Here is a 15,668-nt window from a genome sequence, read left to right on the forward strand (position 1 = left end):
CGCGGTCCCCTCATTACGTGTCCCAGATATTGTAACTTTCTTATTTTTATTGTGTTTATTATTTCGCATTCTTTACCCATTTCTCGCAATACTTCCGTGTTCGTTTTCTTCTGTGTCCATGCTATTCTAAGCATCCTTCTGTAACACCACATTTCAAATGACTGTAGCTTATGTATGTGTTCTTGCGTTAATGTTCAGCTTTCAAGTCCATATTGTAGTATCGAGAACACGTAGCATCTCAAAGCTCTTACTCTCAGTTATAAGCTAAGGTCTTTATTGCAGAGAACTGTTTTCATTTTTACAAACGCATTTCTTGCTATTTCTATTCTGGTCCTTCTGTTGTTTGATCATTTTTCTCTGAAATCCAGGTATTTGTATTTATCAACCCTTTCTATCGGTACATTTCCCAAATGTATGCTTGTTTGTATGCTTGTTTTCTTAGTTATTATCATGTATTTGGTCTTTGTTATATTCATTTTTAGTCCATATTCTTCACAGAAATTGTTTGTTTTGTTTAGTAGTAGTTGGAGTTGTTCAGTAGAGCTTGCCATAATCACGGTGTCATCTGCATATCTTATGTTGTTAATAGACCTTCCGTTAATTATTATTCCTTCACTTTGAGATAGCAATGCTTCTTCAAAAATGGCTTCACTATATGCATTAAAGAGTTATGGAGACATAATACATCCCTGCCGAACTCCTCTCCTGATTTCAATTTCTGGACTGGGTTTGTTATCTATTACAATTTGTGCTCTTTGATTCCAGTAAAGGTTTGTTATTATTCGTAAGTCCCTTTTATCTATGTTTTTTGTCTTTAGAATTTGGACTAATTGTAATAGAATTTGGACTGAAAATAGCACATTTTGGCAATTCCCAATGTTCCAGTTTTGGTGGTGAAGACACCAATTTAGGCGATCAATCTTGTGCTGCCTAGATAACCAATTAAACGATCGTGGCGAGCCGCTGTTACTTTTTGGCGACTTTTCCTTGCTTTGTTTTTGAGCTTTCCAAGTTCCTGTTACCTAGCATAGGTTTTGGATAGAACGCCCTGTGTTACGCCTAGCTCTGCAGCTATGTCCCTCTGAGAACATTACTTGCTATACAAGACCAATAATCTTTTCCCGTTGTAAGTTCTATAACCCTACATGAGTCATATTTTCGTTTTTGGACGCAAAAGTTAGTTTATTTATTTTCGTTAAATTTGCAACTCAATAAAATAACCTATACCGTACTATTACCTATAATATCTGATTGTCTTATCGATTTGTTTATTTTTAATAAAAACCTTTATTCTTAGCATCAATAACAAGTTTTTTCAAAAAAAATAAATATTATTTTGAAATAAATATATTGAAATTGATTCCCTATAAGTTTGGGTGTGTATATATTCGAGATACATAATATTATGTAGTGTGACCAAAGTCAATCGAATTCGGGACAAGGTGAAAAAAATTCCTAAAATCCGGGACATTTGAATCAAAATCGGGCCATTTTTTAAACACAAGTTTAATATCATCTTTTAATTGATTATTTAACATTTTTATGTTGACAATAATATTTTGATGGGATTATGCGGATTAGCCACAATTGGTTGTAATGATAATTATATTTTTGTTAGTTTTTGACGTTTCGACTTCCAATCCGAAAATCGTTCTCAAAAACGAAAAATTAGAAAATCAACTGATGTTGGATTTCCTTGCAAATATAACCTTAAGCGCGCTTTACAGCTTGCAATTCTACCTGCAAGACGCAAGAAAGTTGCCTAAAGACATGCGCAGTATGTCGTCAGTTGATTATTGCATGCAACTTCTTGCAATTGCGCGATAATCGGTTTGGTGCCATTTTTTCTGCAAGTTTTCATGCAAGTCTAGGAGAATTTGATTTTTCCACAATAGCAAATGTCATTGACGACACGGATTCACGAATACATGCCGATCAGCTGTTTTCTGTTTGTGAAATATATCAAGGATGGAAATGAATGAATAATGAAATGGCACTTTCTGAGATTCTATAATTATTGTAAATTGTATATTAAGTTACGGAAGCTCTCTCTCCTCTAGCTAAGTACCTTAGGATAATAATTAATTTGTGTTTCGCAGAAATAGTATTTCGAAATTAGATTTCTTTGTAATTGTTCAATTTTTCCCAAGGGTTTATTAAAATGTACATTCATTCCTAGAAAATTAGTCATTTTCATCATCTACTTGGATAAATTCTTTTGTTGGAGATACATTATTACCCCTCTTCTTGTTCATCTAAGACCTTACTCGCCATCTCCGATCTCGGCGTTCTAAATTAGTGACTAAAAGGCTGGCTGCAGCAATAATAATACTTAAAGTTGCTGCTACCGGCTTTTTTCTTTTATAATTGGTTATTTTTGATAGTCTTGGCATTTCGAAATTTACCAAGTTACCTAAATAAACAGCAATAAAGTAATAAAAAAAACACAAGTTTATAAGTTAGGTTAAGGGTAAAACTTTCAAATTGCATGCAAGCCGGGTTGCAAGCTGTAAAAGACCATGCAATAGACTTGCATGAAAGTCTTGCATGCAAGAAATTGCAGCAAGTTTTCTTGCAAGCTGTAAAGCGGTCTTTAGGTTAATATAAAAATGTAATTATCATTACAACCGATAGTGGCTTAATCCCATCAAAAATATAATTGTCAAACATACAACAAGAAAACAGTTTCTGAACATTTTTATGTTGATTACTTCGTACTATCATATTATTTGTCGACTGATTGAATTTACGTAAAAATGAGAAGAATTCAATTTGATGTCAACAATTCTTAAAAAAATAACGTATTCAAAATTTCAAGAGAATTTTGCCAAAACGTTGAAAATTCGGATGGCCCGGAAGCACTGTCCGGGACGCCGGGACACGACCTCGTAATTCGGGCCATGTCCCGGATTTTTCGGGCTAGTTGGTCACACTAATAATATGTCCAATTTAATTTTTTGCATTATAGAAAGAAAATATGTACCAAAATGACTCACTGATTATTTCGACTTCTACTTTTAGAGATTTGAGATTTCGAGTACTTAATTGAGGTTTTGCTGCTCGAAAAGAAGAGTTTTGAAAGTTTTCGATTTATTGAGGTCCTACTGTATAAACATTTTAACAAGAAAAGTTTTATCGTTTTATTTTTAAAAATAAAATAAAGATATAAATAGTACTATTGCCAATATTTTTAATGATGCGCTTATTAACTAGTTTTTTTTTATTTTTTGGCCGCTATTATTCCATATACAGTGCGTCCATAAAGTAACGCATAAATTCATTATTTCGTAAACCGGCGACATTAAGGAAAAATCCCGAAACAGGTCAATTTTTGTTTTTAAATTTCGATTTTTTGGCATAAATATCATACTAGTGACGTCATGCACCTGGGCGTGATGACGTAATCGATGATTTTTTTAAATGAGAATAGGGGTCATGTGATAGCTCATTTGAAAGGGTATTCAATTCTCTATTCACTAATGTAAACATTAACATAATTATTTATACAAGGTGTTCAAAAAACATTTTTTCAATTAAAATAATTGAGACAAAAAGAAGAATGTATGTAATTTATTTAATTCAAAATACGTTTTACTGTTGTAAGAAAACAGGGAAAAAATGTTTATTTGACAAATAAATATTGTTTTTCGCTTAAATTCAATGTTAAAGCTGCCACCCACCTGTCTCTTGGCAGTTTGAACATTTCGTTTAAGCGAAAATCAATGTTTATTTGTCAAATAAAATTTTTCTCTGTTTACTGACAGTAGTAAAATGTATTTTGAATTAAATAAATTACATAGTATTCTTCTTTTTGTCTCACTTATTTTAATTTAAAAAATTTTTTTGAACACCCTGTATAAATAATTATGTTAACGTTTATATTATTGGATAGAGAATTATACCCTTTCAAATGAGCTATCACATGACCCCTATTCTCATTTAAAAAAATAATCGATTACGTCATCACGCCCAGATGGATGACGTTACTAGTATGATATATGTGCCAAAAAATCGTAATTTAAAAATAAAAATCGACCTGTTTCGGGATTTTTCCTTAAAGTCGCCGGTTTACGAAATAACGAATTTATGCGTTACTTTATGGACGCACTGTATTGTAACTAATTAATAAATATAGAAGTAAACCAATTAACTGTTATATTTTAACATTTTAACAATAACTTAGTTTAGACGTCTTTAGATTTTTAAACCGATCAATTTCAAATTTACCGCGGTATTGAGAGAAACATGAGTAGAATTTTACACAACGTGGAGTATAACCCAAAAGAACTTATTATGTTTGTACTTACCTGTTGTGTGCTAAGATCCAAACCAAGGTAAAGATTATCTCCTTGATCGCCCATTTTGCGAATGCGTATCTTATCCGAATAAAATCTTTCCCGAGGTTCTAGCTCATATCTGCCTGAAACAACACCATAACATAATGCGTTAAGAACTTCTACCGGTTAATTGATAGCAATTCAAAGTGTTTAAAGATATCACCTTCACTTAATGAGATAACGAATTCATTTTCATACTTTTATAGTTTGTAATACGATGATTTATGTTAGTAATCTTCTCAGTCTTTATTATTTTTCAAGTTTATTTTTTTACATCACCCAGTCCACAACCTATTAGATTATTTATATTAATATGAAAAATTATTTTTCTACAACCGTGTTAAAAATGTAATTTTTAGCACTCCATACGAGCGTTAAAAATGCTACTTTAAGGCACTAGTGCTTTAAAATTTTTATGGCACTGCAGTTCGTATTGACCGTATAGGCAATTTTGATGTAATGTCAAAAAATATAAAAATGGAATGTTCAAGTAAAAGTTTTTGTAGATATTGTCCTGTAATTACGTTTGTAGAAAAAATATTTTATGATATGCGTGTTAAAAAGTACATTTTTAAGGCACTCATGTGCATTGCAGAACTCGCTTCGCTCATTCTGCAAACTTTCACATGTGTGCCTTAAACATGTACTTTTAACACTTATATCATAAATAACTATAATATGAAAAAAAAAATGATCACTGGAAACGTTTTTCTAAAGAAATGGAACATGATTTTTATGGTCTCCAAAAGGAAATATGGCGCTTTATAAGAAGTTAAAGAACGGAGGTAAAGGAACTAATAGAACCAAAACACATAGAAAAGGATACATGGATTGACTATCTAAAAAGCTCTATGCAGAGGAAGAACAAATGATGGTAGAACCGGAAACACCAGAAGTTACCACAAATGAAGATGTTAATATAAGTACACAGGAAGTACGAAAAACGCTCGAAAAGCTGAAGAACAAAAAAGCTGCAAGTAAGGATGGAATACCAAACGAATTACTGAAATATTGTGGAGCAGCAATGACAGAACAATTAACAACATTAATTAACAAAATCATAAACACACTAAATTACCGGAAGAATGGAGAACGAGCAAACTAATTCTACTATTCAAAAAAGGAGATAAAAAGCAGCCAGAAAACTACAGAGGTATCAACTTGTTAAATACTACCCTAAAACTTACAACTAAAATTTTACAAGACCTAATGAATCAGAGGATAAGTTTAGCAGATGAACAACAGGGTTTTCGTACTGGAAGATCGTGTACAGATGCAATATTTATATGTCTGATTGACTTGAAGAAAGCATTTGACAGAATAAGACTCAAAGATGTAATCCATCTTCTGTATAATAGAGAAGTCCCTCTAGATATCATAAAAACTATTGAAAACATCTACCAAAACAACAAAATGGATGTCAGAATAGATGGACAAGTTACAGAACCTATAGATATAGGCAGCGGAATAAGACAGGCAGACTCATTGAGTCCTATGCTCTTCAATTTAATCATGGATGAAATCATCAAAAACGTCAACAAAGGACGAGGATATAGAATGGGAAACAAAGAAGTAAAAATACTCTGCTACGCAGATGACGCAATATTGATAGCTCAAGATGACGACAGTGTGCAAAGATTAGTCCACAGATTTAACATAAAAGCAAAAGAATTCAATATGACAATTTCATCTCAGAAAACCAAAACAATAGTAATCAGTAAAGAACCAATAAGATGTAAAATAGAAATTGATGGTATCAGTATTGAACACGTAATGGAAATAAAATACCTTGGAATTACATTGTCAAGTTACGGAGACCTGGACAAAGAAGTGAGAAATCAGATACAAAGAGCAAATAGACTGGCAGGATGCCTTAACAACACTATATGGCGAAACCAGTATATTAACACTGAGATGAAGTCAAGACTTTATAAAGCCAGTGTAAGACCAATAATGACATATGCATCAGAAACAAGACCCGATACAGCCACAACACAAAGACTACTGGAAACGGCAGAGATGAGAGTACTGAGAAGAATTACAGGAAATATACTGAAAGATCGAAAGAGGAATGAAGATATCAGAAGACACTAATGGACACTAAATAGAAAAAGAGAATGGAACAACCACATAACCAGGATGGGGGAGACACGTGTGGTCAAAATAGCAAGAGATAAATCACCAATCGGTGTAGAAGAAGTATCGGCCGACCGCACAAACGATATAGTGACAACCTTCCATAGAGGTATCAATCCGCCAATGAACAAGCAGAATTGCTTATAAAGAGGAAGAAGAAGAAGAAGAAAAATATAAAATCTACAGGATAGCCACCTTTTTGGGTCGGTCCCTTCCTCCTTATTTATGGCTCTCTCTGACTCTCTCATTATACCTCTGATTCCTTCTCGACTCTACATCTGGTCTTTCTCGTCTTCTTTTATTACATGGAACATAGTTTAAGGCCTGTTATGGCCATCGTTCGTCTTCCATTCGCATTACATTCTCGTACCATAAAAAGAGTTCTTCTGTTAAAAGGATTCTATTGTATCCTTCCTGTTATTGTTTTTATTTCTTCATTTGGAATGTGATCAAGTCTGGACACGCTTTTCTTAGATAGTCCGTTTCTACCACTTTCAGTTTTTTCTTCTCTTTCATCGTCATTTGTCACCATTCAGATCTGTACGTCAAAATTGGTTCTACAACTCACTTGTAAATTGTCATTTGTATTCGTAAACTAATTTTAGGAGACCAAAGTAATGAGTTTAGCTAAAGACAAGCTAAAGAAACATGGCTTAGAGGAAAATGTATTGAGATTATACCTATTAGAGAAACTTAATAATTATTTCCTTGGTGAGTGTGGTAACCACTAAGCTTTTTTGATTTAAGAGTTTTAGTTAGGTTTTGTTTGAATTTGGTATAAATCTTTATCTCCTGTACCACCTAATGACATGGTTCAGGAGAGTTCGAGCGTTGTAAAGTGCTAGCGTGTTCTCTTCTCAGCCGGCAGGTCGGCAGGTGGCATGTAGTATGGAGGAACGAGGGAGCTTAGAGGTCCTCGGACTGAATCATATACCACCGGAGATGGTGAAGGGTCTGGGACGGGCGGATCCTGCATGATTGTTGGAGCACATGAACGCACTGTTGGAATCACATACCTTTTCTGAATCTTAGAGGACATCAAGGACTTCTCCCCAAAGTTGGAGAAAAGTATCACCCCATCTGCCTCCTTCCGTGAATCAGTAAGCTGTATAAAAGGATGCTACTAGGAAGCATCGATTACATGTTTGAGATATCAGGAGGATTATCCCCGAGACAACAGAGGGAATGAACAGCTGCTGTTGTTCTATGTTACAAATGCATTCAATACCCTGCAGTGGAACGAGCTAATGAAGGCAATGGAGGAGAAATAATGTCCTATTTACCTGATGAATATGGTATGGCGGAGTATCTGTTCAAGGGAAGGATTATGGCGGAGAAGGGTACGATCATCGACGTGACGAAAAGGATGCATCGAAGCCATCATTCTGAACGGTAGAAGGAGTAGGCAAGTACGAGAAGTGGTCCGGAGGGCTGTGAATAGTGCGACCGCGCTGGGGAAAATAATACCCTACATAGGGAGAGCCAAATCCGGAAGAAGGAGGGGGCTTACACGGTGTTGTGCAGTCAATCGTCCTCTACGCGGCACTAGTCTTTTTCGATCTTGTCTTCTCTTGGCCATACTAAGGTCTAGGTTTCTTCTCTCATATTATACTCTTTTATTCATGTCGAATCGGACAACTTTCCTAATACGGAAAATTTCGGGATGAGGGCGTTTCGTAAATATATAGGTTTTTATTTAAACTTTGGTGCGTCCGACAACTGCAGTAGATACCCTTAAAAAGTGTCGGACAATATTACCAGTAAATTGTAAGAACTTTTATCAAACAATCCTACAAAAAAAATCATTATTAATGTATACCCTCACATTGTCTGATAAAAATATTTATGATGCGTGCACCACCCCCCCCCCCTTAATTATGGCGGGCGCATTATGGAGTCATCAAAGTTTAGAAAGCTCTATATTTACGAAACTCCCCACTCCCGGACAATTTTTCGTGTAGGGCTTTTCATCGACTCTCGTTTGTTTCGAGCTGCTGTCATAATTGTATAATCTGTATATATGAATATAGTCTGGGCCGATTATCGGAGAATAGGCCGTTTTTGGGAAAAGTTATTTACCAGCAATTTTATTGCTGGAATCGAATCTTATGACTGTTAATAATATAGGTATGCAAAGTCCGCAGATAATGTGCTAGTTTTTTTATAAACAAAATGGCGCCCGAAGATCGTGTTTCTTTCAATTTTTGCTCTATAACTCCAAAGATTTTAACTTTACACCAAAAACACCCAAATAAAAATTCAGCGTAATTAAATTCTACATAGAGACGTGTTTTCCCGATTTACCTCGACGAAAATTTTCCCCGGTAAATGCGGGTTTTTCCAACAAAATTTTTATTTTTCTACTAAGATTTTAGATAAGTAATTGTTCATCAATAATTAAATAACTTAGTAATATAAAATATCCTTTCGTACTTATTATGATTCCAGAAGCCGATCGAAATTGAATGAACAGTTTAGCAACAATTGAATTGTTAATTTAAAATTTACGGTCGCTATAATAACCACAATAATCATGATACATAAGAATAACTTTAATTTTTGCATAAAAAGATATTGCACCTTACTAATGTACTTTACGGAATTAAAATTGGACTATTTAAGGGCCGGTTGTTCGAACGCTAATCAACAATGATCACTATCAAATATTGAATTACTCTCACAACTGTCAATGTCAACTTTGGTTGGGTTGCTGAAAGCATAATTGATTATAATTATGAGATTAGTTAATCAATTAACATAACAATTATTAACATAATTGATTAACTAATTTCATAATTGTAAGCAATAATTATGTTTTTAGCAACCCAATCAAAGTTGACATTGACAATTTATTGTGACAGTAATTAAATATTTGATAATGATCATTTTTGATTAGCGTTCGAACAACCGGCCCTAAGCGGCCTCGGGAATATTTTAAAATTATAAACAATTTTTTGGCTTATAAACACATAGAATATCTCGGGAAATAATAAATTAAATTAAATCATGAAAACATATTGAAAAAAAGCTGCAGGAAGCTACGTTTAAAAGAAAAAACGTTTAATTGGGATGAGTGGTTCCTGAGATACAACCGGTCAAAGTTGACCGGCATTTATGGCAAAGATATAAACAATAGGATCACAATTGTCAAACCATCACCTTTTTAGTTTTATCCTCTTTCTCCACACTAATTTTTATATCTTTAAAATACTCATAACATATATTATTATAATAAAAACTATCGATATTACGAGTGAAAATTGCCAAAAATAGCAAAATTTAAATAAAAAATTAGATTGGAAAAAATGTAATCTCAAAGTTCAAAATCGGTATACGTTAAAAAAATGCATTTTCTCGGCTTCCCATGGAGCAATTTTTTTCATTCTTTTTTTTTTCCCAAGTAACTCGAGTAGAGCCATCCAACTAACGTATTATTAAATGTCAAAATTGCTTTTGTTTTGTTATAATAATATAATTTATTTATTATAACAATTTTTTTTAATTTCTTTAAATAAAGATTGTTTAAATAACTATACAGCTTTCAAATGATAATATTTGTGTTTTTAAATGTACGTTTACATTGTACGTTTAAATGTACGTTTTTAAATGTACAAGTGTACGTTAAAAGGTACACTTGTAGTAAGTTTATCTAAAAAAAGTCGACAACTGGAAAAATATGTAGTTTTCTTTTCTTATAAATAAATTAATTTATTATAATAAAACAAAAGCAAGATTGACATTTAATAATGCGTTAGTTAGTCCAACTGTTTTTAAAATATTTTTGCCTCTTAGGACGTTTTCGTTAAGCCAGTGTTTATCGAAATATTTTGAATATTTATCGAATCCACCACATATTTGTATATTGTTAAGTACGATTATAGAGACGTGTTAATAATCTGAAAATGTATTTGTAATTTACATTTTCAGGTATATTTAAAAAAGCCACATCTCGATAAAAGGTGACTTATCAAAAAAAGACTAAGAGGCAAAAAGTTTTAAAAGCACTGTGTTGAAATATTGGTACCACAATAATAGTTTAATTGGAACGTACAAAAACATTTGGGGGGTTATAAAACTGGCTTATCGAAAAAATACTGAGAGGCAAAAAGTTTTTAAAACGTTGTGTTTAACTGAAGGTACTACAATAATGAATTACTTGGAACGTACACAAAAGTTTGGGGGGTTTAATGGAACAAAACCCCCATATTTTTTTATGGGGCGGAAAAATTTCACTATAATTTTGTTTTAAGATGTTCCTGCCATAAGAATGATACATGTCCATTTTCAATAAAAAATCTCTAATAGTTTTCGATATATTGAAAAAAATCTATTTTCATTTTGTAACTTCAAAGGGCTGTAACTTTTTTTTTATGAACACATTTGTACTAAGGTAAGTTGAGTTCAGTCGTACTATTTTTGACCCCAGAATGTGTGGTATAATTTATGACCAAATATGAATATTATACGCAGATTATACAACATATGACAGCAGCTCGAAACAAATGAGAGTCGATGAAACGCCCTATTAGAAAAGTTGTTCGACTCGACATGAATAAGTAAATAAAAAAGTGTCGTGGGGAGGTAATATTTTTTAAGTGTGGGCCCAAGACCTAAATTAGATATGAATTACTTTTCCGTTAACCAAACGTTTGTTGTTTTCCAAAATTGTGAAATATCTTTGCTTGTAGATTCCTTCAATGGACCACAAAAATGTTTCCTATAAATAATGCAAAAATTGAAATGCATTTGATCACCGTTAAAAAGAAACTTTTTGAACGTCCCTCATACATATTTTATTCAAATGATGGAATGATATTACTCTTATTGAAATTGTTGCTATACCTAGTAGGAACAATAATTCATATCTAATAAATATACCTATTAAAACATTTACTATGATTTTACTTGATTTAGCTAAAAAATCATTAGTCCTGTCGCCAGGGGGGGTACAACGGCCTCCTGTATTCAGATGGACTTACCCAAGTTTTTATTATGTATTTTGGCCCGTAGAACACGAATTTTTTGGGTAACAGTTGATCCGGATGTCGATAAGATTGTTATAAACAAAGAAGTTGAGGAATTACATAACAGCGATTTCTCGCAAAACAAAACATGTTTTTGTATTTTTTGGGCCATTCTAACCAAAAAATGTTCCTACAAGTTTTTTCGTAGGATGCATAGTTTTCGAGATAAACGCGGTTGAACTTTCAAAAAATCGAAAAATTGCAATTTTTGAACCCGAATAACTTTTGATTAAAAAATAAAATAGCAATTCTGCTTACCGCATTTGAAAGTTCAAGTCAAATTCTATCGGTTTCGAATATATACATTGCTAAAAATTTATGTGTTTATTGCTAAAAAAAGCTATAAACACATAGTGTTTCCCGTGCCTAATACATGCGTTTACATGCATGCTACGTAGAAATAGCCTCGCTTGCACTTGTACACTTCGCGTCATATAAAAGTGGTACACTTTTTTTTCCCAATGTAAACCTGTGTTCAGACTGACAATTATTGTTCGTGGATCACTTCGTTGTTGCCATCACAGGTAACGGAATTGCACTAAATCTAAATACAAAAAAATAACGTTTAAAATGTATATTTCGAATTGTAATACATATATTTAAATTCCATATTTGTTCACTGTAAAAGTTATTCATTTTGTATTAATTTCAAATTAAATTTTTTATTTTTCCAGTGTGTTTTATTTATTCTACACAACTTAATGCAGTTTTGTCCTATAATTTACGAAAAACCAATCACACTTCTCGATTTGACATTAAACATAATAATTTAAAGTCATGTCAAGATTTATTATCTATCATTATTTTTGAACTGGAATATTTTCATAAATTATACTAAAACACGAATCAATGTATGGATACTTAATTGAGATGAAGGAAAATTACAATTGTTTTAGTTTTTATTAGTATATTAAAACATGCGGTCTGTCGCTCAGCCCCGTTTTTACCTAGTTTGATATAATATTTTCGTTGAACTGGCAACGTTGCCCTAGAAATTAGAATGACACTTGTGACAAGATCAACTTACACAACTTGAAAAACACGATTTTCGTTTATAAGAGTTGTACCAGTTTTTTTTTGACGCGAAGTGTACCTACTCTAGCTACTCGTTCGATTTTAAATGAGAATTCATTGAAAACATCACTCCAGCACTAGGTGTTTATACTTTTGTTTAACAATAAAATAATAACTTTTTAGCAATGCAAATAACTAAAACCGATATACTTTGACTTGAACTTTCAAATGCGGTAAGCAGAATTGCTATTTTATTTTTTAATCAAAAGTTATTCGGGTACAAAAATTGCAATTTTTCGATTTTTTGAAAGTTCCACCGCGTTTATCTCGAAAACTATGCATCCTACGAAAAAATTTGTAGGAACACTTTTTGGTTAGAATGGCCCAAAAAATACATTTATTTTGCGAGAAATCGCTGTTATGTAATTCCTCAACTTCTTTGTTTATAGCAATCTTATCGACATCCGGATCAACTGTTACCCAAAAAATTCGTGTTCTACGGGTAAAAATACATAAAAAAAACTTGGGTAAGTCCATCTGAATACAGGAGGCCGTTGTACCCCCCCCCTGGCGACAGGACTACATGTAGCTATAATATTATAAGTAAAATTTTAGCTGGAAATTAGAATAAAAAAACAAATTTATGCCAGAGCACATAGTAAAATATTTAAAAGAAGGGGTTTGTATTTTCGAAAAGCAAAATCAGAATTTAGTGTAGGAAACAAAGGTTGAACCTTGCAAAATGGACACAAGTCCGGTTTTATTTTTTTTCTGGTATATCAAGGGGTGATTATTATAAGACTAACTTTTTCTGAAAAATTTCGCCCGGGAACCCCCCTTTTCACCCCTTTGAAGGGGGTAATTTGTGGTTTTTGCGGAACGTAGCCCTTCCTGTACCTTTTACAAAAAATTTCTTTAACAGAAATATTAAGAGGACTATATTTTATACGATTTATTTCCCGACAGCATCTGTCTATCATCCACCGTTTAGCGGGGGTGGCGCCCCAAAGTTGACAAGTTTTTAAAAAAGATGTTTTTAAAAAATATATATTTTTCCCTAACTGTAACGGAAATTAAGGAGAAATCCTGCCGCAATTTTTCACAAATAATTGATTGATTTTTTGGTATAGGTTTCACTTAAGGGTAATTGCCCTTTTTTTAATTACAGGGTGTTACATTTTAAAAAACCCCTTTTTATACCATCTGAACCGGCTATGCTAGAGTAAAAAGACTTTCAGCGATTACCCATATACTGGTGCTATTTACAAATTTGTATAATGCACCCCCATTTTTTCCCCGGAACCACCCCAAAAAAAGAAGAATTATAAATAAAGTTATTTTCTTGGAATCCTTTACACACAATGCCCTTTATTAATATGCTCTATATATAATTTTGTGCACGTTATTATTACCCATGCATGGACACCAAAAGCGATTTCCTAGTGTAACCCCTGTAGCCAAAAATAAATAAATAAAATGGGGGGTTGAAAATTTTTTTTTGGTTTTTTGCTTTTTGATCCATATGGGCATATGCTTCATCAATAGTGCTTTTTAAAAATATATATGGTTATTGCAACATCCCTGCGGAAACCACTCCTATCCTTGAAAATATACTGCACAAACTACCCCTATCCCTTGGCGAGCATGTTTTTACGATTTTCTCATTACCCATGCATTCTTTTTAAACAAAACTTATACAAGGTTAAAGACCACTATTTACTTTAAAAATTAGGTCCTATTCATTTTTTTCGTAGAAGCAACCGTTACGGCACAGTGGCGCCGTAAACCTTATATATGCTTTGGCGGGCTCCAGTTTTTGTTTTTTTTTCTCGTCATCTGTTCGTTTTATTGATAAAGTACTTATGTAAAATAAAACAACACAGTGTAACCTACAAATTATGACTTATGCACATTTTACAATCTTTGCCCCCCAAAGCCACAGTGGTGGCCCAAAATCAATTTTTGCATATTTTCGCCACCTACACGCATTTTATTGCCTTAATGCTACCTTAATAGCACAATATTCACCCTTAAGTGGTCGCTAAGCAGTGGAGGATCCAGGAAGGGGTAATGGGGGCAATCACCCCCCTCTCAAACCAGGTGATATTATATTTAAAGACTATAAAAATATTTATTTATTTATATTAATTATTTATATTATTAATATTTATTTATTTTTATAGAAATTTAACCAATTGGCATCTCCCTCTTAATGATGCTGGATCCGTCACTGTGCTAAAGCATAAAAAGTACACCATTTTTATAAAAATAATAATATAATAATATAAGTATTTCTATAAAAATATATGAATATTTTTATAATCTTTAAATATAATATCACTTGGTTTGAGAGGGGGGTAATCACCCCATCACCCCTTCCTGGATCCGCCAGTGCTTATTGACCACTTGAGGGTGAATATTGTGCTATTAAGGTAGCATTAATGCAATAAAATGCGTGTAGGTGGCGAAAATATGCAAAAATTGATTTTGGGCCACCACTGTGGCTTTGGGGAGCAAAGATTGTAAAATGTGCATAGGTCATAATTTGTAGGTTACACTGTGTTGCTTTATTTTACATAAGTACTTTATCAATAAAACGAACAGATGACGAAAAAAAAACAAAAACTGGAGCCCACCAAAGCATATATGAGGTTTACGGCGCCACTGTGCCGTAACGGTTGCTTATACGAAAAAAATGAATATCACCTAATTTTTAGAGTAAATAGTGGTCTTTAACACTGCATAAGTTTTGTTTGAAAAGAATGCATAGGTAATGAGAAAATCGTAAAAACATCCTCTCCAAGGGATAGGGGTAGTTTCTGCAGTATATTTTCAATGATAGGGGTGGTTTCCGCAGGGATGTTGCAATAACCATATATATTTTTGAAAAGCACTATTGATTAAGCATATGCCCATATGGATCAAAAAGCAAAAAACAAAAAAAAATTTCAACCCCCCATTTTTTATTTTTTTTTTTTTGCTACAGGGGTTGCACTAGGAAATCGCTTTTGATGTCCATGCATGGGTAATAATAACGTGCACAAAATTATATATGAAGCATATTAATAAAGGGCATTGTGTGTGAAGGATTCCAAGAAAATCACTTTATTTATTAATTCTTCTTTTTTGGGGTGGTTCCGGGGAAAAAATGAGGGTG

At 33.0% G+C, this 15,668-nt stretch overlaps 1 protein-coding gene across 4 annotated transcripts in view; it reads right to left on the bottom strand.

Annotated features, from left to right (window-relative positions):
• The window catches only part of LOC114326144 (xylulose kinase), a 154,871-nt gene that overhangs the window by 60,218 nt on the left and 78,985 nt on the right, over positions 1-15,668 (bottom strand). For 2 of the 4 annotated variants that reach the window (XM_028274390.2, XM_028274392.2), the window contains one exon: positions 4,308-4,420. In XM_028274390.2, coding sequence (XP_028130191.1) covers positions 4,308-4,420 — 113 coding nt within the window. The remainder of the gene's footprint in view (positions 1-4,307; positions 4,421-15,668) is intronic. The other 2 variants (XM_028274393.2, XM_050652460.1) reach the window with 1 other exon arrangement.

Source organism: Diabrotica virgifera, chromosome 5 (assembly GCF_917563875.1).
Source record: "Diabrotica virgifera virgifera chromosome 5, PGI_DIABVI_V3a".
NCBI classification, from domain to species: Eukaryota; Metazoa; Arthropoda; class Insecta; order Coleoptera; family Chrysomelidae; genus Diabrotica; species Diabrotica virgifera.